The sequence below is a fragment of the Poecilia latipinna genome, unplaced genomic scaffold (genome assembly GCF_001443285.1).
Source record: "Poecilia latipinna isolate Pla-1442-1.1 unplaced genomic scaffold, P_latipinna-1.0 Scaffold424, whole genome shotgun sequence".
Lineage (NCBI taxonomy): Eukaryota > Metazoa > Chordata > Actinopteri > Cyprinodontiformes > Poeciliidae > Poecilia > Poecilia latipinna.
In genome coordinates this window covers 289,029-311,071 of record NW_015113040.1, presented here as the reverse complement: position 1 = coordinate 311,071, position 22,043 = coordinate 289,029, and the positions used below count along the sequence as shown (strand labels likewise).

Genomic DNA, 22,043 nt, shown 5'->3' with positions numbered 1-22,043 from the left:
AAAAATTTTTGAAAAAAAAAATAAAAAAAGAAAAGAGAAAACCTTTTAAAAAAAAAAAAAAAAAAAAAAAAAAAAAAGAAATTTTGAGATTTATCTTATGCATTTTTTAGAATTTTTGAAACTGAAGTTTTCAATTGTTTTCTAGAAAACTTCTGAAATTAATCTCAAAATGTAAGTTTTTTTCTAGCAAGTTTTTCACTTTTGGAGCTCAGAAATTAATTTGTTTTTCTAGAAAGTTTTTGTTAGCTGAATCTCTAAATGTTTGAGTGTTATGGCAGAAATGTATATATTTTTTTTCCTATTTACAATGACCCTAAAATGGCGTTGTATATAGCTCAAAACTCAAGATGGGATGGGTAAAACTATCTTCTAGTTAGTTTATATTTGACCTACTGGCTATAAGAGAAGTGTAATTTTCAAAAAATTCTTTAAAAATGTCCGATATGGATTACAGGTGAAGATAAAAAAATTGCTGACAGCATCTACTAAGATTCCTTAGAACAGAATATAAAAAAGTTTGAGGATCCCGATTTTAGTTGAACTGCGTTCAGTTCAACCGAGGAACACCCCACAACAATGGAGAAAAACAACATTTGTAAAGATCAAGGAGGATGTCTGCTTAAATTGATTCAAGTAATTAAATAAAAAACTCTTAAAGAAACTTGCACTATAATGCAAAACACAGCAATGTATCAATGTAGTGTGAAAAAAGAAATCCCAAGATTACAAAGAGCACATGAATTTAGTTTTTATTTAGGAAACAAAGTGAACGGGAGAATCTTTCCAACATGGGTAATGAAAAAACCAGATCTTAATGACATCAAAATTATATTCCAGTACTTTCATTAAGTTAATTCCCAAATTTTGTTCAGAAGTAAAAAATACCCTTTTTTCATGGAACCAACATACAAATTTCAGTCACTACTTAAAGTGGACTTTTCAACATAATAAAGGTTAAAAAAAAATATAAACCAATAAACAGTGACCGTTTCTTGACAGGTTTGTAATAATTGATATCTTATATGTAACAAGCCAGTTTAAGGTCAGATACCCAAAATGCAGGCAACTACCACAGCTGGACCACAGCTCCTGCTCATTCATGGTAACACCAGTCTCATGCATTCATGCACTAGATGCCTAAGACTTATTGTTTCAAAGAATAAGACCAGTTTTTATCCACTGGGACAGGGAAGCTCCAGTCTAGCATTTGTGTGGGCAATTTGAGAGGAATTTGCTGAGTGGGGGAACGTCAATAGTGTATGTGAGACAATAGGCAAGAACCCCAGGTATTAGAAGGCTAATCAATCAACAAAAGCGGTGAAGAAAGAGGCAAGAAAGCAGAACAAAATGCATGAAATAAATAAAATGAAAAGATGCTCATTTTAGGATTATCAAAACAAATATTTTCAGCCAACAGCAAGAAAAAAAAAATCCAAACCCCAAATAATTGTGTGACTGTGGTTTGCCACGTGGTTGAAAGGAAGCGTGTGAGCATGCTTATCGGAGCTACACTACAGATCACAGCACCCTGCAGGAGGCTTCTTCTGACCGAACGTGAATATGAGCTGCTGTAGATGAATCTATCTCTGCTGAGTAAACAACCCACAGCGCCATCAGAGGTTTTTAGCTTTCCAAGTTGAATTTAAAGCTACCAAACCCGACATTAGGGTTAAAAACCAGAGGCAGGCAGTTCTGGGTTGACCATTCTGAGGATATGGATACAGACACATACACACTCCTGTCTTAAAATGGAGTGACCTGATGCAAACAGATAAAGTTAAAACATACTTGAGCAACATATTTTCTTTGAATACACTCACTTCCTCAACTGACATTGTTATCTACCTGGCTGGCAGATAATCTAAACACATAAAATAACATATTCAACACAACCACACATAAAAAAAATATACTTTTTTTTTTTAGTTCTTACTTCTTTTTGAGATCTACTCAATCATAAAAGGCAAGTGAAAGCAACAAACCATGCCATATTTTAGAGCTATGTGAAATTCCATGCATATCAACAAATAAACTACTGCTTCTTAATTTAAAAAAAAAACTACAAATAAAGCCAAATTACTAGAAAAAAAACGATCTCTGCATGTAACAGACACACGTTGTATCTTCATGTGTGAAAATTAGCACCAAGTTTCATTTCTGTTCATAAAAAAGAACAAATAAAGAAAGAGAAGACATAAAAAAGTGTTGTGACTTACTTAAAAGTGACAAAAAAAAAATCAAATAAACATTCATACTTGTAACAATTGTTGTTTATATGTATTTGGCATCCTGAGTGGTGTACTGGAGTTGAATGTGACTGTGACCATGTGTGTTCATCTCCCCAACAGTTTGCCAAGCATGCTCGCAGATAAAGATTTCCCTACAGAAGTGAAGAAAAAACAAGGCCTACATATTTTCAAGTAACAGTAGAGTTAGGCCTGTACAAAGCCTCAGACACACAATATAATAACCCAGAACAGATTCTAGGAAGATAAAGAGCAGTTGTAATGTTAGTTTGCATGTTTTTCCCCCACAAACATTATATATATTCAAATGTATATAAATAAAAAAAATTCAGTGCTGTCAAAATATCTCCAACTCCATAGGACCTGACCTATCTTAGAAGGGCTAACGAGCTCTACTAATAATCTTCTCATGGCTAAAAGTACTGCTGGAAGTATGAAAACCTTACTACTCATCCTTTATCAGTCCTTCATTCAGAATACAACACTGAGGCAGAGAAGACTTGTTAATATTGTTTTAAATTTTCCTCTCTTTTTGGTTTTGCTGCACACAGAGAAAAGCATCAGTTGCGTCATGGTTTGTTTTCTTTTATTTTGTGTTGTTGTTTTTTTTGTTTTGTTTTTTTTTTTTTGGTTGCAGCAAAGCACCAAGTTTGTTTCAGGCTCTATGAGTGTTAAGTCTCTGCGAGGGAGTCTGCTGTGTGTGTAACCACTCCGTAGTCTCTCAATGTGTGTGTGTGCTTGTGTGAGTGTGTGTATGTCTATGAAGAGCAGGGCTGAACGTTGATGCCGTGGGCAGCGTGAGCCTGCAAATCAATCGGCTGGCCGGGCTGCAGTCCAGGCCGAGCGTTCGTCAGCATCAGGTTCCGAACACAGCCGCTGATTCCTGATGAAAACTTTCTTCCTGTCATAGCAGTTATATCTGGAGCTCCACCTGTGATTACAACAAACACAGATTTAAAGCTTGCCTCATGTTTGACCTGTTGGCTACAAGAGAAGTACAATTCTCAAAAATCTCTTTAAAATGTCCTGTATGGATCACAGGTGAAGATAAAAAAAAAATGCTGACAGCATCTACTAAGATTCCTCAGTTCAGAACATAAAGAAGTTTGAGGATCACGATTTTATTTGTTCACATTTAGAAAATCTAAGAAGCTTTAAAATAAATCATAATTAGTACTAAATTTAAATATCTGTATGAACCTTGAGTTTCAATGCTAACATTTAAGGATATTTGCAAAAAAGTAATATGAAAACAAACTTAGAAATGAGTTAATATTTCATTAATGACAGCCAGTGGCAGGCTCTCTTTCTCTAGTCCACTAATAGCGAACCTAATCTTTTGCTTAGCGCTTTTGCTAACTTTGAAAATGTTTAGCATACTTAGCTTTCATGAAATAAAATTTTCTATATGATTTCTAAAGTGTTAATTTACTTGGCTGTTTTGTAAACTTTTAACTGAATAAAGTTCCGTATGTACTTTGAAACTTTTCGTTATTAATGGTTAAGAATCCTTCAAGGAGATGTTTATATTCATGCTCTTATTTTGAAGTGGGTGAAGACTGTTTATACAGTTCCATTTTCTCTTCTTACGTTCTCTTTTTTTACTCAATAACTTTATTCCAAAGAAGAAACATATATGAATAAAATAAAACACGGACAATAAAACACTTCTTTGGAATAGTAGAGAACCAGACATAGATTTAAGTACAATATCTGAAGGTGTTATAGAAAATTCAACTAATAATATCAAAATTGAACTGGTAGTAGATGATTGCAGTTGTAGCCTTGCCATACCGTCAGTAGCATTTTTGCTATTTCAGTCTAATACTGAATTATTCTCAAAGATGCAGGCGAAAACAAAACCAAAGGAAAACATATTGGGCCAAATTATTTTAAATATTGGGATTTTGCACTGAAAAGCCTTCAGTGGTTAACCTGTGGATTAATCCTGTCAGGTTTGCTCACCCAGGTATATGCTGCCTTTGGTGTTAACCATGAGGCTTTTGCCTTTAGATTGTCCATGTTGTTCGTCTCCTCCATCAATTTGTATGAAGCCATCTTTTCCAACTCTGGAAGAAAAGAGAAACAACTGAGTTCAGACACAAAAAGAAGAAAAGCACAGGTGTATTAAAGCATTAACTGATAGACGAAGCATTTCATGAAAAGTCGGAGTGGAGGGTTAAAGATTAATCTTTCTACATCCACTGAAACTGAAGATGCACACACACCTGGCTGCTGTGATCTTATGCCACTTTCCGTCGTTGATGGCAGTTGTTGATCTTATTCTTGCCTCTCCACTGCCCAGCTGGTAACTAGAAATAATATAAATAATCATCATTACTGTAAAATACGCCAACTTAAAATGATTTTAACCACATCATCTAGAGTTCAACCAAACAAAATGATTATGGTGTAGAATCACCTGAAAACTAGGTGTCCGTTCTGTAGGCCAAGGCTGATAAAGTCCTTTCCTTTGCTATGTTCTCCAGGTACCTTAAAACAAACATGTGAAGTCAATAAAAGGATATTTGTTTAGTTATTTAGTCCTATGAACTTCTGACCCCTGACAAAGTGGCTTATAGTAACTTTCCACATTAAAGGCTGCACTTAACAAGCATGATGCAATACGTTGAGGCAACATTCCCCAAATGTGAGAAAATCTTCCATGGAAAACAACATTGGTCAAGAAACAACCCTGAACACAAACAGTCCAATAACATACATGTACATTTTCACCTTAACAGCAAAGTAAAAAGTCTTCAGTCCAATAACTTTTTCAACATTTTGTCATGTTATGACCTTAGCTTCCTCCATCCTTGTGATTTCTGTGACCAGCATTTCAGTTCCAGGAAAAGACGAGAAAATCAGTAAAATACATCGAATTCTGTGGTTGTAACATGACAAACTGTGAAAAGGTTAAATGGGGATTACATTTCAAACCACAGTACCTCTGTATGTAATCCTAAAACAAAACAACAACAAAAAACAAAACAATGAAGTGTCTTGTGTTCGAGTGGATACCTTTTCACTAGCATGCACCTTTCGCAAATTTCGTGCGCTTTTCGTCTCCTGAGGAAAATGGAGGGTGAGTTAATTGAAGCACATGCATGTATTTAGTGGTGTAAAACGCAGCCGTTGATCTCAGCCAGCATGCCCAGCAAGGTCACAGCGTCAGCAGCAAATTAAGTTTACACTATGATGATGATGATAAATAAATAAATAAATAATGCAATATTTTGTCAGTGATGATGCAAAAAAAAAAAAACTGACATCAAATGTTATGAAAAAAATCATTGTGATGGTAACATTATTAAAATGAGGTAATCATCATGATTAACAGTGCAGGAGCTTTTAGGCAAAGTTAGGGGGAGGGGGGGACGAAGGGGAAAAACTGATATTCCTATGAAAGTTGTCAAAGTTAAGGTACAGCAACAGGTGTGGGAGGGGCAGGACTTACCACTCCCTGCCATAAGATCAGGCCCTCAGAGGAGCTGGTGTTGATTTCCATTTCTATTGTCTCTGGAGCATCATGGACACTAAAACAGATTAAAAATATTAACAATTACTTATTTGGAAAAATATCACATTTATACACATTACCTATCAGAAAAGGGGAAAAAAAAACATAGAAAAAGTGCTAAAATTAAGTTACCTTCTTGGGAAAATTGATTTAGGGAGGGCAATGTAGCCGTCACTTTGGAAATGAGCTGCATACTGATAGGGGGAATCTAGAGAAACATGAAAACATTTAAAAATGTTTAGGTTGAAGTTTATTCACATCCTTGTTATGGCTCCCTCTAGTGGTGAAAGGAAAGAGGACTCCATGGTGTGGTTGGTTTGGTTAGATACATTTATAGACAAAACGTATAACGCCACAAAAATCCCTTGACAGAGAATTGTTTGTGTTAATGCTGCTGAAGGTAAGATTGCCTAATTTTTAGGAAAACAAATAAGCTATACCTCATACAAATACAGAGCAGAATACATTTTTTATGCTAAATTGTACATTTATAGGAAAATTCAAGTTATAGTTAGCAAATTTTCATTTGCATGAGGTAACAAGTTATTTCTTTTTTCAAAAGCTGCAAAGGATCATGTTCAACCCGTATCTGTAATCCAAAACCACAGCGCTGAGCTTCACCTTATTTATAGAATTTATATGGAAATATGTCGTAGCAAAGCTCCAGGATGTAGATACCAGCATATAATCACCATTCCTAACTGGGTGCATCATCTTTGACTTCTCACAAGGATTACAAACAGTTTGATGCTGACAGAAACTCTTGTCAACTTTACAGCTTCAGCTACAGTTTTTGCAGTGGGAATTGAAAATGAGTCTATAATATTAGAAAAAGAAGTTAGCAGAAAACATCACTTTGTAGTTGTGATTGGTTTGCAAGGCAGAACTAATGTTTTAAGAGGGATTGGTGCTGGAAATCATTATTCTTTTGCCAAAAAAGAAGATGTACTGCCTTTGCTCTTTTACACGAGGAGGTCTTGATGCAAAGGAAACCTTTGATTCAAAGGTCATAGCACCAAAGAAGCCACCGTTCATCAAGTATAATGACTCTGCAAGAAGTACCAGGACTGGACTGCAAAGAATTTCTTTTATGAGATCCCTTCAGACCATTATAGACATAATGAAAATGTAGCATCCAGGGAAAAAAAGGTAAACACTTCCATAAATCCCTGTCATGCAGACACTGAAGTATCCCAAAGCCAATTATGTTTGGACTTCTCTCACTGCTATGAATGCAGAATGGAGAAAAATCCAGGAGTAATTTGGTGATGAACACAAAGGAACAACATGTTGGAAGGAAAAACTGACTTGGGGATAAAAACATAAAAATTATATGTCCGCTACGTGCAAACTCAGCAGATTGTAATCCCAGTGAGAATTTTAATTCATCATAAAACTTGATGAATTATCCAGTAATACCCTTTTTTAACAGATTAAATGTTGATTATTGACATTTAGACATGAGTTTACTCTAGAGATATCCGACATAAGTTCAGATTTCACTGAAGCAGTAAAGTTTGTCAGTGTCAAAACGTTTGGCCACAGTTGTGGAATAAACCTCGCAACAACTAAATGCATGTACAATAATCAGTGTTTTCCCCAGAAGACACTTGAAGTTGTTAGTAGTAGTCTGACTGCAAACATTTCCACATGAAGAAGACTGAATGACGTGACGTTGACAGCTTCAAAGAGAACAAGTGTTTGGTTTGTCGAGAGTTGAGCAGGCAGTTCGAAGCAAAGAGACTTGTGAGTTGTGAGTAGGCATTTTACAGACATGAAAAAAAGGGGAATTCCACGTTTCTGCCCTTTCCTGTAGGAAACTGGCAACAGAACTCTGCTTCCCGTCCGCAGTCTGCTCCCTTTTATCTGCAATGCACAATTCCCCTCTCCCAACTTTGAAATGCAGATAAGAGTTTCAGCTGAGAATTGAAGGCAGGCACATATTTTCTCTCTCCGTGCGCATGTGTGTTAAGAAAATAGACAGTTGAGTTTGAGGTTTTTGTTGGGACGCCGGAGCCCTCGAACTGAAGCCGGGGTCCTGTTAGTCTCAGTCGTTTCAGGCAGACTCAACATTGAGATACTGTACCATTCGCCTCGCTGGTTTCTGAGCTCCGCAGGGCCTCGGCGAAGCTGAAGACCTGGCCTGTGTGCAGGATACAGCCATGAGATTGCAGAAAAAAGACACCTGCAGCCATTTAGGGTTATCTCTCCCAGCATGCTCTCCAGTACTGGGAGTAACCAGAGAGCTCAATTTGGAGAAAATCTGGGCCATATGGGCTGCATGTCTCCGTCTTGGCTTTTTTTTTTTTTTTGCTTTGATAATTATTACTTCCACCCACAGAATGCAGATTTACAGATCAGCTGACATGTGTGCTGCATACAGACACATGTTGTGTTTTTAGGAAACCGTCAACAACATGCAATAACATATTTCACTTTATACCTCCGGCTTGGATTTGGTTTATTTAATAATTAAACGGTTTCTGTCTTGTGAACACTTACTTTCCTCACAGCTGAGGCCCGTGTGTCCAGACATGCAGACACATTTGCCTTCAACACAAGTTCCTCCATTCTGGCACTGGATGTCGCTCTGGCACACAAATCTCACCACCTCACAACGTTCACCTGCAGAACCACAGACCAAGGAAGAGTCAGGGGTCAAAGGTTAAGTCATGCTCACTGTGATTTTAAGCCTGCCCAAGGGTGTAAAGGACACTGGAGAAAAATCCACCTTTAATTCTAGTTCTACAATCTTTCATTTAAGAAACATATGCAAATAAATTTAATTTAATTTAAGTGTGCTTATAGAGGGTGATGCTGCCATTGGTGGTTTTTTGCTGCTAAAATGTCCAATCTTACTCTCACCTGACCAAAACACACTTCCAGTAAGGTTGAAACAAACTGAATGTTTATTTTTTGTTTTTGATAGGATTTAGAAGGATCAATTGAAATACCTCTTGAACAACATATTTGCACAAAGACAGTAGGATTCCAACTAATGATTATTTTAGTAATTGATTATTCTGGTGATTAATCGATTAATCAGATAAAAAAACTGTCAGTTTCTCCTAATTATCATTTAACTACTTAAGCCTTCTTATACAATATTGGAAATATTTTAAAAGATGCAAATAACCAAGTAATTCTGTTCCTTTTTAAATAAGAAAATAATGCAATTACATATTTGAAGAATGTTATTTTACCCACACATTACTATGAAAATCATCCACTAAACAAAAACAAAAACCTGACTCCTAAGCAGATCTAAGAAGTTGTATTTTAAAAAAGTTCACCTTCAAATCCATCTTTGCAGAGGCACTGGTACTCATACTCTGCATTGGACATGCATTCCCCACCGTGCAGGCAGGGCCGGTGGTCACAGGGACTGTTGTCCACACATTTGCTAATTGATTTGCTCTCTGTGAAGCTGTAGGACAAGTCCACCTTCTTGTTGTTGATGGAAACCTGCAGTCGAGACGTAAACAAGTCTGATCTTCCAAAACCAGAAAAATAACCAGCAACCTTTGTTCAGCTACTTCCAAACAGAGAATCCTCACCTCTCCGATGCAACCGTCAAACATCTGAGTGACATTTGCAGGTTTGGGCAGGATGTCCATGCTCGGCACTCCTCCCAGGTACATTGGAGTGTGGATATTGAGGCCCTGGGCTTTTCCTGGAGACATCCTCCTTTGCACTGGGCCCTGGTCCACCATCAGGTGGCCAGACCTCTTGTTTCGCTCAGCTACAACTCTGTGCCACTGGCCCAGGGAGACCGGCTGAGGACTGAGAAGAACTGCCTGTCCTGGATGTCAAGACAGATTAAAAACTCTTAAGCTTAAATATTTTTTAAAAATCCAAAAAGTAAAAAATAACTAAAGTTCTTCTTAAACTGTGGTACAGAACCTTTCATAAGTATCCATATTCCTTTTGTCTCCGATTCTCAATTGGATTTAGGGTTAAAAAAATGTTTCTTCTTCTAGGTTTGCCACGGATTTACAGTAAATCCTCCCATCTTAAAGTTATATCTGCTTCTCCATCAAGGAAAGCATCTCTAAGTATGAATACTTAATTTTCATTGAAATTAAGTTTATAATGTAAGCTTAATTTTGATATGATTCTGATCAAAGCATAGTTGTATCACAGTCTTTTCATATTCAGTACCTTATAAGATGTTCTTGTTTTATAACTTAACTTAACCTAACCCTGCTTCAAACATCCCCACAATTTTATTTAGGGATATCAAATAATAAGACATGATTGGATACCATAATTTTTCAAGATTTTCCTTCTATGAATATTAGTAAATCTTTTTTCTTCCACTTATACACTACCTTATGATTGTAGCAGAAGAAAATGTGAGTTCAAGGCTACGGATACTTTTGCAGGGTGTTAAATGCTCTCATGAAACTGTTCATCAGAACTGTGCTAGGTTGTGTTTACCTGTGCCGAGTTCATATCTGAACTCCACATGACCCTCCACCATCGAAACAGCCACAAAGTCCTCCACCTTGGTTTTTTTACCGCCGCAGAAGAACATCAGGCCATTCCTTTGCAGTGGTTTGAACTCCAGCTCAACACGCAGGTCGTCATGGACAATGGTCAGGGGAGGGTAAGCTATGTACGACTCATCCCCATCAAACAGTGGAGTCGTCACCAGCTCACCTGGTAAGAATCAATTACTAATGCTTAAAAAAGAAAACATTTTTCATGGATGGGACTGATGGATTTATGTTAGGAAAGATGGAGCCTACAGCTGGTTATACCTTGCATGCATTTGTCTCCAAACTTGCCCAGATGGCAGCGACAGTCATAGCCCAGGCCGTTCGGCCGGTTGATGCAAGTAGCATCAGGTCCGCAGGCCTCTGAAGGAGTCACAGTTGCAAAACGTTACAAACAGAAGTAATCCATCTTATTTAAGGTCTGAACTTTTAAAAATGTATACAAATGGATATTCTTTTTAATAGGGTCTATTGGTGATTCACATTCACCTGAGTGGCAGTGCAGAGACGAGTGATGCTGGCAGTTGCTGCCTGTGAATCCTCGGGGGCAGGTGCACCTGTACAAGCTGGCCTCTGAATCCTGACACCTTCCCCCATTCTGCAAAATAAAGTAAAATAAAGTAACTGAATGTTGAGGATTTATTTAGATGATTTAAGCTCACCTGGCATGGATAATCTTTGCAGGTGGGACAGTTTGTGACACCCGTAGAGCTGCGGTCGAGTTCTTTAAAGATTACTTCCTCTCCTTGGATGACCAGCTGACGAATACAGCCTGCGTTAAAATCATAAAAAAAAATAAAATAAAATTCACGCGGGGGAAATGCCTTCTCCATCCTGTGGTAATCAAAGACAGTAAACAATATCTTACCCACAAAACCGGTCTTAATGCCAGCTGTTTTTACGATTGATGTGTAGTTGGGGTAACCACCCACATGCAGCTCCTCATTCAGATCAAGGCCCTGGAACTTTCCCTGATGAGCAGAGTGCATTCAGTTTTAGCAGTTTTCAGTTTCACTACTTTTACATCTGGTATGCCTCAAGGCGTCATTCTAGGATTTTAAATATTGATGTTTCCTTAGATTTTTGATCTATTTGTCTTACAATAATAAAAAGGCAGGGCTGCTCAATATCAGAGAACATGCAGTTTTCAGTTTTATTAAAGAATAGCATAATGATGATGGATGACACTAATACAAATCTTTTTCTTCTCCTTATCACATTCACAACCTCTCCACCATTTTCTCCCTCTGTATATATATATATAAACAATTTTTTTTTGCCACATTTTTATTAAATACCATTTTTTTTTATCTTTTTGTTTTTGATGCATTTTTTCACAGCAGTACTACCAAAACTACAGTAAAAACTACAGTGGCAGCAAAGTGAGAGGTTGATTCTTCTAGACACCTTGACTTGCAGAACAACATCTCCTTGGGAAGTTTACCCAAGAAGTTATTCGATTTTAAAGGTTTTTGGGTTATTTTTGCTCAAGAAGATGAGACTTGTGATTTTGTCAAAGTAAAAAGTTCATCCAGGTAAAATTTGGAGAGTTGAAAGTAAAGTACAGAATTGTCAGGATGAATTCCAGTGAATATTTTTCTCAAATCTCCCAAAACTGTTTATATTGCTGGGATTATTTTTCAATGAGCACAAAGATCAATCAATTTCTAAATATGATTCTGTGCATTTACTGTGTGCAGTTTAGTGGTACAAATCACTCTTTTTTATGTGACTGGTGTCCAAAAGAATCATATTAAAAATGGTTGTTTTTCAAGAGCTGCTTTTTTGGGTCTACAATTGCTGCGTCAACAGTCATAGCAATATATTTACCTAAAAAAAAGAAGCAAAAAATAGTTTCTAGCACAGAATATAAAACTTTAACTCCATATTGCCCACCTCTATCTCTGACCATAGTGAATTACCTGTGATTTTCCACTGATGGGCTCCCCACCGTCCACAATGATATAACCCTCGGTAAGGTTGCGATTCACCTCCACTGTGTGAAACTCTCCCAGTTTAATGGGGTTGGGGTCACGTATGGTGGCCATGCCAGAGCCCACATCAAACCTGGGATCAGACATAATTCTTGAATTGCTGTTATCATCAACAACGGTCCTCATTATGCAGTATTTCGAGTCCTGACCTGAACTCCAAGCGTCCACTCACAAGTCCTAGAGAGATGAAGTCGGCTCCTGTTGTTCTTCTCTGGCCGTTGTAGAGGATCATGCCTGCCACCGGCGAAACAAAAGAAATCAGAAAAAAAGAAACCACATAATAGATCCTGAATGTGTCCCCACGATAACATCCATCCTAATACGTCTATAACTCATCAAAGTGTTTTAGGAGAATAAAAAACTCACACCCAAAACAATTGTAAATTTGTTCTTGCTCAAGGAAAGTAATATTTTACATTTAATATGAGAGACTTATTAGGATAGATATTCTTTGGGATTCATTTTGACCATCACAGTTGGATGGTTAAGCAGCATGCCAGGGAGTCACAGCTTTAAAGCAAAACAAAGCCATGTCAAAAACTGCTGTCAAATCACTGGGCTGCAAAATGCAACCTGCTGAATCATAATGCAAATTTGCTATTTTTCTTCCATCACATGCTGGAAATTCACATGCATGATGTACATGAGCGGTACATTCTCATGGAGAAGGCATGAATAGCCATCGTGTTTGTTACTGGAGGGGGAAAAGCTGCAACAGAAAAAAATCTGTTCAAGGCAAGTTGGCAGAAAGTAGATGGCAAAAACGTCAGTTCTTTCTGAAAAATGTCACTATTTTGTTGTCATTTTCTCACACATACTCAAATGTTGAGTGTGCTTGAAGTCATTTCTTCTGAACTAATAGATTCTCCAGCTTGATCTGTGGAGCCCTCTTGTCATGTAGGAGTGGGGGAGGTTCTGATATGCAAAATGTAAAACAATTTTTGGACAAATAAATCTAAAAAAAAAGAACACACATACTTCATTCATTACAAAAATATAAAACAATACTACAAAAACACCACATTTTACCAAGTGTTTTTGGTCTAGTTTGTAGTACAAATATTTGAGTACATAAGTACTAAATAGGACAAAATTAGCTTGTAAGTAACTTTTCAGCAAAGATATAGGAGTTTGCTCAAAATCATTAATTACTTAATATTGATTAAAAAAAAGTACTAGTTCCACTGACAGATGTTTTACTCTTTTCTCCATGTTATAAGTGAAATATTATATTGTTGAAAAGTTACTGGGCAGTTACTTTTGTCTCGTTTCATTTGGACTAAGAAATTAGCACTAGAAACTAGAACAAAAATACTTATGATTTGTGTTGTTGGACTTTTGAAGTTCTTTAAAGGAGAAATCCATCATATTTGCAAGGATGATGGCAAAAACAAAAGATAAATGATTAAAACTTGTTCATTTTATTGCATGTGTGTTTTAAAATCTTTGCTTTTTGTTGTTGCACACATTTCTAAATCAGTTTTCTCTTTTTCTCTGACGTAAATGTAGCAGCTCTACCCTAATTTCTTTCCCTTTGCTTCATGGCTTTGCAATGATGACTGAAAACATTGCTCATGCATCATGTTGCATTTCTCTTGCACAGCCCATAAATCAGCTCTGAGCATGATGGGGGGAAAAGTCTAGTGCAGGCAGAAAGCATAGTGCTGCCAACAGCAGCCTTGACTTCCTGAGACTCACCAGCATACAATATGAGACCTTCCCACCCCATGGGTGAGGCAGGAGGGAGGAGAAGGAAGGACACAACATCCAGTGAAATTACAGACGAGACAAAGCATATTACACAAATGTACCAAGTATGCAACTTTTAAAAAAATCAATAAAATCTAAATTAATACATTTTATAATTAAAATACTAAGATTTAGAGAAGTGCACTCTTACCATCAACATTATCAGGTCTGAAGTTGATCTTTATGTCGAAAGCCTTGTAGGCATTTTTAATGGTGGGCAGTGTGAGGTAAGACACGGGTTCCTGGGCAAAGTATGGCATCACTCTCTCTGAAAAAATACATCACAGTGAGACACCAACAGTCCTGTAGTTGAAGGTGCCTCTGTGACCCACTATTCACTCCTTGCACTAACCATGGACTTCGAGTTTGGTGAAAGCTGCCACTTTGCCGTGCTCGTTAGAGGCGGTGCAGATGTATGTGCCGGAGTCCTCGTGGGTGACCTGAGGAACTGTCAGCACGTTGGCTTCCTGGATGCACTTAGGAGGAAGTTCTCCTTCCGACTTGAAAAAGGACAGTAAAGGGGAAAAAAATGCAGAAGGGCTACAATCCAACGGGTAAACAAACAGCTGTGATTTAGTCTGGAAGGAACCTCTTAAAATATTTTAACTATCATTTACAAGAGTTGCCATCACACCTAACGCAGCTTCTCTTCTGGCTTTCATGCCACTATAAACAATTTTCAACCATTCAATCATGGCTATGGACAAACCCATCCATTTGGAGTTACGTTTTACTCTCCAGAGGAAAAAATGGATGTAAATACAATAGCTTAGATGCCTAATGTTACATTTTTGGTCCAGTTTCAAGTACATTTTCAGCAAGATATAGGAGTTTGTTTAAAGTCAATAATTCCTTCACATTGATAAAAACATGCTACTATAACTAAGTTAAATAAACTGAGTGGAACAAGTATTTTGTCATCAATAGTATGGAATTACTAATGTAAAACAAGCTCTTGCTGAAAAGTTACTTGCAAGTTAGTTTTGTCTTAACTCAAGTGTACTAAGATATTACCACCAGAAACTAGACCAAAAATACTTAGTAAGGTTTTATGTTTTTGCAGTTTGAGTTGAAGTTTTTCCTACCAACTGTTGCCGGAACCGGAGGTCATTTGAGGTCACTGAGCTGATTTCATGCGGCTCACCCCAACCACAATTCAAGAATAAATTAAACTAATTAGGACAAAATTATAACTTAAAAAATTAAAACCTATTTACATTTATTTGCTTTTCATTTAGCAAATAAATGTAAATAGTTTAATTAAAATAGTTTTGTGTATAAAAAAAAGAGAGAAAGAAAGAAAAAAAAAACATTTCAGGTGATTTTAGCTTTTAGATGATATTGAGTAATTTTGAGCTGACAGTTTTGGCCCACATGACACAAAGTTTGGACACCTCTCTTCTGTATAGAAGGTCAGACACAGCACGCTCTACACTGTGAAAACTGTTGAATGTCAGAAATAAATGTTTCCCTGTTATAACAAGACAAGTTAAAATAACAAAAAAAAAAAACACTAAGTCCCAAAATAGCTCAAATAAAGTTGTGGCAACAAGAAATGGTGGGAAGCATTAGTTACCTTTGTCCACTTGATATTAGGGACTGGATATCCTGACGCTAAGCAGGGCATGACTGCGTCAGACCCAACGGTCACCTCTTTTGTTTCTGGCAGAGCAGAAATTTGTGGAAGAGCTGAGAAAACAGACCAATGATTAAACTATGGTTATAGTACTGATCGTACAGGGTTTTTGCAGGCTTCACCAACTCATATTTATGACTTCTTAAGACATTTTAAGACCATTATGAATAAGATCTAAGACTTAAATCACAACAGAAATGTACAAAGTAATGCTTTTATTCAGCAGACCAAAACTGTGAACAGAGCAACTCAGTGCAACTCAGTCATTTGTCTAATACAAAAACCGCACAACATAGTCACGACAAAATTTAAGACCTGTGATTAATGTACTTAAGACCAACTTACATTTTTCTTTAAACAATTTAAGACATTTTAAGGCCTTAATTTTAGATTAATGAATTCAAGACTTTTTAAGGGTGAGTGGACACCCTGAATACACAAGAACCTGAATTGTAAGAATAATGTATAATTAAATGCAAATATTGTTTATCATTACTCACACTGGACGTTGAGCAGCACCTGAGACTGAACTGAGCCTACGTCGTTGGTGGCTGTGCAGCGGTAATGGCCGGCGTCTGCCTCGGTCACCTGACTGATCCTCAGCATGCCGTCCTTCACCATGATGTGTGATGGAAGTGGGCCTCCAACTTTACTCCACCTGACTGTGGGCTCTGGATCACCAACAGCATGGCACTCAAACTCCACAGCATTCCCAATCATCACGGTCTGCATCGAGGTGCGTACATTAATCATCACCTTTGGCAGAGCTGTGGAAAAGAAGAGAAATATGAACGAAATAAATAAAGCAAATGGAGCTGCGCAGATATTTACGAATATGGGAAAACTTTGTCTTGAAGGTTTTGAGCTTTTCCAGATCATGTCTCCTTATCTGAGCCATTTCTGTAAACAGAGCCTTGAAGGCAAATGTTGTCCATTGACTTTATAAACAGCAGGATGTTTCAAACCTTGAATGGTTAGTCTTGCAGTGTCCTGTGCTTGACCATATGCACTGGTTGCTCTGCAGATGTAAACACCTTCATTGCCCTGCTCCAAGTTTTCAATTCTGCAAGTAGAAGTTGCATATTTCAGATATCCACTTTAAAAAACTACATCTTATGTGCTTTTCCTTCAAAGAAAATAATTTTGCCCAATTACAGCAACAAACTCCAATTAATTTCATTGATATTTTATTACAAAGTAGAACAGAAATGTGAACTAGAAGGTACAGAATTATAATTTTAACATAAAACAGTAAATATCTTAAAAGCAGCATATTCTTCTTTTTCACTATGACACCCCTAAATAAAAACCAGTACACCTCTTTAAGACACTATTTCCATCATGATACATGGTAATGGCAGCATCCTTTAGTGAGTTTGCTTTCCTTCTGTAATCAAACTTTGATTTTGGAAAGATGGATGGCGCTAAAAGACATGAAAAACCTGAAAGCAAATTGGTTAGAAGTCTCAAAAGAGCTGAAACTGGAATGAAAGTGAACCCTCCAGCAAGAACAACCCTGGGCTTACCACCAGGGCTTAAATAGAATAGATTGAATCAAATTATGTTTGTGTTCTGCTGAGTATTACCTTTTCTTGGTTTATCACATAAAATACAAATAAAATAATGTGTAGTTATAGCAAGACAAAAAAATGAAAAAGTTCATTTGAAATATTTTTGTATTTCTAAAGGAATAATGAGACATGATCAACTGAGAAGACGAAACATGCTACACGGTGTTGGTATGGCCACCTTTAATTTAAGTCCTGCCTTATCTGCTAAAGGAGAATCAGTCACCTGAGAACACCGTCCTTTATGTCGTGGTTTGGAGGCAAGGCTCCTCCTTCCTTCAGCCATTCAAGCTGGGTATGAACTCCTCCAGCTGCAGAGCAGGTGAACTCCACAGCACTGCCCTGAGCTTTCACCTCAACCTGGGGGGAAACGCGCACCGCCAGCGGTGCTGCAAGGGGAAACGACACAGACAACAGTGGAATCCGCTGTTTAATTCAGATTGTTGATATAAATCAATCCTGCACTGGAAAGAGCAGCAACTTACATCTGACTGTGACTTTAGCAACTACTTCGCTGTTGCCAACTCTGTTGCTAGCCACACATTTGTAGCTCCCAGCGTCCTCGGAAGTGGCCAAGTCGATCTGCAGATCGCCTTCGCTGGCCTGAGCTCTGGAAGGCAGGCTGCCGCCCAGTTTGGTCCACGTGTAGGTCAGGGGAGGAGTACCATGGGCCAGGCACTGCAGCCTGATCACCTCTCCGACCCGCACAGCCACGTCATCGGGCACCGAAGTGACATAAGGAGGAGCTGCAAAGTCAGAAAAAGAAAAGAAACATTAAAAAAAGTTTTAAATCTGTAATTATACAAAGCAATTTGTATTATTTTGGAATGCTACAGTCCACCATCTTTTCTTACATTTGGAAAACATTCCAGGGCATTTAAGATTCACTAACAAAATCCAAAAGAAAGGATACATTGACATTGTATGACTTGCTTTTATCATGATCAAACTAATACCCAATTGTTAAACTATCGATCACAATCTAGAAAAGATGTGACTATGTCTTTGGAGGCAATGATGCTTGATTCGGTCAAGGACAATTCCCTTATTGGGTCTCCTCCTCCTATATTGACAAATCCAAAGTAAATTTAGGGTGTGAAATGTTTTTCTTTGTATACCCCCATATTACCCTATCACTTCCTGCCTTCCACCTCAGGCAGTTTGTTTTAGGTTTGGCATTGATCAAGGAAAATCATATCAGTATATTGTACTGCATTATTTGCAGTACAATATACCCCCAAAATTACATTTTTAGACAATTAAAATTAATTTACCCGACTAGTTTCTTTTATTTTATATTTTAACTTTGAAAGAAAAGATCAATAAAATATTTCTAAGAAAAAAAAAGATGTACAAAAGTCACTGACTCTCCACTTCTAGCATGATGGTGACTTCACTGGTTCCCATGTTGTTTGTGGCGCTGCAGATGTACTCTCCAGAGTCTTGTCGACCGACAGATTGTAGCACCAAGCTGTTGTTCACCAACTTCTGCCTCCGAGGCAAACTGGAGCGCAGTTTGGACCATGTAATCACCGGAGAGGGAAATCCTACAAAACATAAATGCAGAAAACTAAAAAAAAGAAGAAAATCTCCTGAATCAGCTCTATTTTAGTTTATTGTATCCGTTTTTGTTTATTTCACAACTAAAAAGCTGAAGTTGCACACATAACACATTTAAAAATTTGGGCTTCTTTTTTTCATTTTGTGTTCCCGTCACCGTAGGCATCACAGCGCAGAGTCGCGGTCTGTCCCTCCACCACGACCATGAGGGGCTCGGGAACCAGGGCCCTCGGCGCTGAGGGCATTTGGGATCCTCCCTCTATGATCACTTCGACTCTGGTCTCAGTAGTTCCCTCAGTGTTACGAGCCACACAGACATACGTCCCACTGTCTTCTGGACGGGCAACAAGAATCTACAACATCAAAACAAAAGTGGTGAAACTAAACTGCAACAGTAGAGGGCAGTGATTTTTTGCATTTATTCCAGTTTTCCCTTTTCTTTTTCACTCCAGTTGACTTAGTAAGTTAATTATTTTTTATTTCAAGTGGACTTAGATATTTGAGCTAGAAACTAGACAAAAAATACTTTGTGTTTTTGCAGAGAATCTGTTTGTCTTGTAATCTGTGCTTAGATGACATGCTGTTGTCAACTGGTACTACATAAACTGAGCAGAGGAGTCTAAGAGTTTGCCGATTGATGGAAAGCTGTTAAAGACCAAGCTTATTCGAAATGCACTGGTCAGCTTTGATTTTATTCTAATTGCCAGATGAACTTGTAGAATAAATTAATTTAAAATGTTTTGAGTAACTGTACCTGCATGACCGCATTGGAGTCCATGGGTACAGGACTGGTCAGGGTGGTCTTCCGGTTGTTATCCAGTCTGTGCCATGACACTGAGGGGCGGGGTTCTCCTGAAGCTTGGCACTCCAGGTTAATGGGCTCGCCCACCCTGACCCGAAGGGGCCCAGCAGGGGTAACAATGGCCCCAGGAGACTCTGACAATACAAAATACAAATATGCAGAATTTGTCCACTGGAGGGAACCCTTCCATTAAGAATACATGACTGAAATATTACCTTTAACAATCAAAGACACTATGGTTTGAGTGATGCCGAACAGATTGCTCGCCACACAGCGGTAGGCTCCGTGGTTTACTGGTCGAGCGTTGACGATGGTGATAACGGAGCCATCAGAGTTAACTCGGACGTTATCTACAGAGAACAGATGGAAACCAAACATCACACAGGAGAAAGCAGCAGCTGGAAGCACACCAGGAATCCAAAAAGGAGGCATTTAGAGACGATTGTGTTCTTAAATGGTAAAAGGATTGAATTCACATAGCACTTTTCTTATTACACTTCACACTGGAGCCACATTCACCCAGTCGAGTATACACACGTTATATCCAGATTGGTATAAAATCCGGGGTACGTGTCCAGCTCAAGGGCAGGTCAATATGTGACAAGAGGAAGCTGAAATTAAACCTACAACCTTCCAGTTGCAGCTCTACTCACTGAGTCACAGTCAGCCTGTAGAGGACAGACTGACTAGTTTCTTCTGGCAAAAAACTAAAGAAAAGACTTAAACAAAGCAGATTGGTTAAAAAGAATAAAATTTATTGTGTCTGTTTACTAAAAGAATTTCGAATGAAAGACTTTAACACCAAGAGTGAGGTTGCAAAATACTGAGACATCTTTCCAAATATTACATCAGACCATACCAACTTTTTTCTCACTCTTCTTTTACAACATTGGTTGAGTTCACTGAGGTTGTGTTCATTTGTTCCTGCACAGCTCTACAGCTCTCTGAAGATTTCAGTTAGGCTAAGGTTTGTACTTTAATTAGGCCATTGCAGAATGTTGATTCTTATCTTTTTAGCCAATTTCTTGTAGATTTGCTGCTTTGACGACTCAGTTTCCTCTTCGCCTAACACAGAGATGACCTGACATTTGACTCCAGAAGATTTCAAAATTCAGAAATGGCTAGTGGGTTTGATGAACGCCCAGTAAAGTGCCCAGGTTACTCAAAACAACCTCACATCCAGAGTCTTTTACCACAGAAGTCATTTTGCAATCGGAGGTTGTAGGTTCAGTTTATGTGACAGGAGGAGGAACCGTATTGTGTATAAAAGTGCATATTGGTGTATAAAAAACTGTTAAATATTAATAAACAGCTGTGTCTGCATTAGATGACTACTTCTTGAAATAAATTACATTCAACATATTTTTACACTGATGTAATTTCGTAATATATAGATAAAAAACTGTTATTTAAAGCACACAACTGTTATCTTTAACATTCTATTTATCTGTCTCTCTAAAGTTTTGAGGGCCACATACAAATTTAGTGTGGGCTAGATTTGGCCCCTGGGTCTTAAGTTTGATATGTTCACTAAAAGTAGAGACTGGCAGCAGCTCTTGATTCTCATTGCTAATGTCTTCCCTTCATGGCATTGTGTTAGCACACGTCTGTAACCTGCTAGATCTCCTGCTTTTATGGAGCTGGCCACATGTTTATGATCATTAAATCAAGTGAATTTGATTATCAGCATCTGGTTGCAATATTTCAAAAAATCAAAGAGGGTGGACTTTTTCCACACAGTTTTTCCATCTTGGCTTCTTTATCGTTTAATAAATACTGGCAGTTTGAAATCTGTTCTTAATTTTTACGTATTTTAAACAACTTTAAAATCGGCTACAGAACAGATCTTTTTTACGATTACAAGTAAAACCTTGAATTGAAAGAGAGCATACTTTCATTGACCTGCGCTGTTCTTTTCCAGCAGCGTGGGCTCAGCTGTTACCTGGCAGAGGCTGGTTGTTGGCAAGTTTCCACTCCAGCCTGACCGGCGGGGCTCCACTGTACACCTGGCATCTGAAGCTGGCTGACTCCCCGACACGCACTGCAGAGCTGTGGGGCTCAACGCCAATGATGGGACTCTGCAGGCCTGCAGCAGAAACCAGCAGTTTGGAATTTGGATATTTTTAATTAAACAAACCTCCTTTGATATAAAAGCAGCGTTTTTTTTTTTTTTTTTTTCCTGAGTAATAAATCCCACATTGAGCGTGGCCACTGGCAGCTTCTTCAGGGAGTGAATGAGAATGAGATCATGGGAGAGCAGCAAGGAAAATCATTCAATCCTGAGGTCACACAAGTGAGAAGAGGAAAAGAAGTGAGGATGTGCGAGCAACTCCCCGCAATCTAACACTCTGACCTTAAATCGACTTTCCCTGCTGCTCACTGATTCGGCCTTGGGTAATATTCCAGATAGAAAGGTCTGTGGGGTTTACTGAAACTGTCTCACTTCAAGTACAACTAAGTGTAGTTACA

At 38.0% G+C, this 22,043-nt stretch overlaps 1 protein-coding gene across 18 annotated transcripts in view; it reads right to left on the bottom strand.

Annotated features, from left to right (window-relative positions):
* Nucleotides 1-733: 733 nt before the first annotated feature.
* The window catches only part of hspg2 (heparan sulfate proteoglycan 2), a 119,125-nt gene continuing 97,815 nt past the window's right edge, over nucleotides 734-22,043 (bottom strand). For 14 of the 18 annotated variants that reach the window (XM_015037938.1, XM_015037949.1, XM_015037947.1 and 11 more), the window contains 31 exons: nucleotides 21,517-21,660; nucleotides 19,790-19,924; nucleotides 19,527-19,708; nucleotides 18,930-19,125; nucleotides 18,580-18,759; nucleotides 17,698-17,958; nucleotides 17,439-17,601; nucleotides 16,610-16,707; nucleotides 16,145-16,411; nucleotides 15,585-15,697; nucleotides 14,361-14,508; nucleotides 14,160-14,276; nucleotides 13,958-13,975; nucleotides 12,409-12,493; nucleotides 12,188-12,332; nucleotides 11,134-11,236; nucleotides 10,928-11,037; nucleotides 10,755-10,863; nucleotides 10,530-10,628; nucleotides 10,207-10,428; nucleotides 9,324-9,568; nucleotides 9,060-9,231; nucleotides 8,269-8,391; nucleotides 7,853-7,909; nucleotides 5,899-5,974; nucleotides 5,704-5,782; nucleotides 5,268-5,315; nucleotides 4,669-4,739; nucleotides 4,475-4,558; nucleotides 4,212-4,315; nucleotides 734-3,177 (listed from right to left, as the gene is read on the bottom strand). In XM_015037938.1, the coding sequence (XP_014893424.1) occupies nucleotides 3,005-3,177; nucleotides 4,212-4,315; nucleotides 4,475-4,558; nucleotides 4,669-4,739; nucleotides 5,268-5,315; nucleotides 5,704-5,782; nucleotides 5,899-5,974; nucleotides 7,853-7,909; nucleotides 8,269-8,391; nucleotides 9,060-9,231; nucleotides 9,324-9,568; nucleotides 10,207-10,428; nucleotides 10,530-10,628; nucleotides 10,755-10,863; nucleotides 10,928-11,037; nucleotides 11,134-11,236; nucleotides 12,188-12,332; nucleotides 12,409-12,493; nucleotides 13,958-13,975; nucleotides 14,160-14,276; nucleotides 14,361-14,508; nucleotides 15,585-15,697; nucleotides 16,145-16,411; nucleotides 16,610-16,707; nucleotides 17,439-17,601; nucleotides 17,698-17,958; nucleotides 18,580-18,759; nucleotides 18,930-19,125; nucleotides 19,527-19,708; nucleotides 19,790-19,924; nucleotides 21,517-21,660 (4,127 nt within the window). In that variant the 3' untranslated portion in view covers nucleotides 734-3,004. The remainder of the gene's footprint in view (nucleotides 3,178-4,211; nucleotides 4,316-4,474; nucleotides 4,559-4,668; nucleotides 4,740-5,267; nucleotides 5,316-5,703; nucleotides 5,783-5,898; nucleotides 5,975-7,852; nucleotides 7,910-8,268; nucleotides 8,392-9,059; nucleotides 9,232-9,323; nucleotides 9,569-10,206; nucleotides 10,429-10,529; nucleotides 10,629-10,754; nucleotides 10,864-10,927; nucleotides 11,038-11,133; nucleotides 11,237-12,187; nucleotides 12,333-12,408; nucleotides 12,494-13,957; nucleotides 13,976-14,159; nucleotides 14,277-14,360; nucleotides 14,509-15,584; nucleotides 15,698-16,144; nucleotides 16,412-16,609; nucleotides 16,708-17,438; nucleotides 17,602-17,697; nucleotides 17,959-18,579; nucleotides 18,760-18,929; nucleotides 19,126-19,526; nucleotides 19,709-19,789; nucleotides 19,925-21,516; nucleotides 21,661-22,043) is intronic. The other 4 variants (XM_015037946.1, XM_015037940.1, XM_015037945.1 and 1 more) reach the window with 4 other exon arrangements.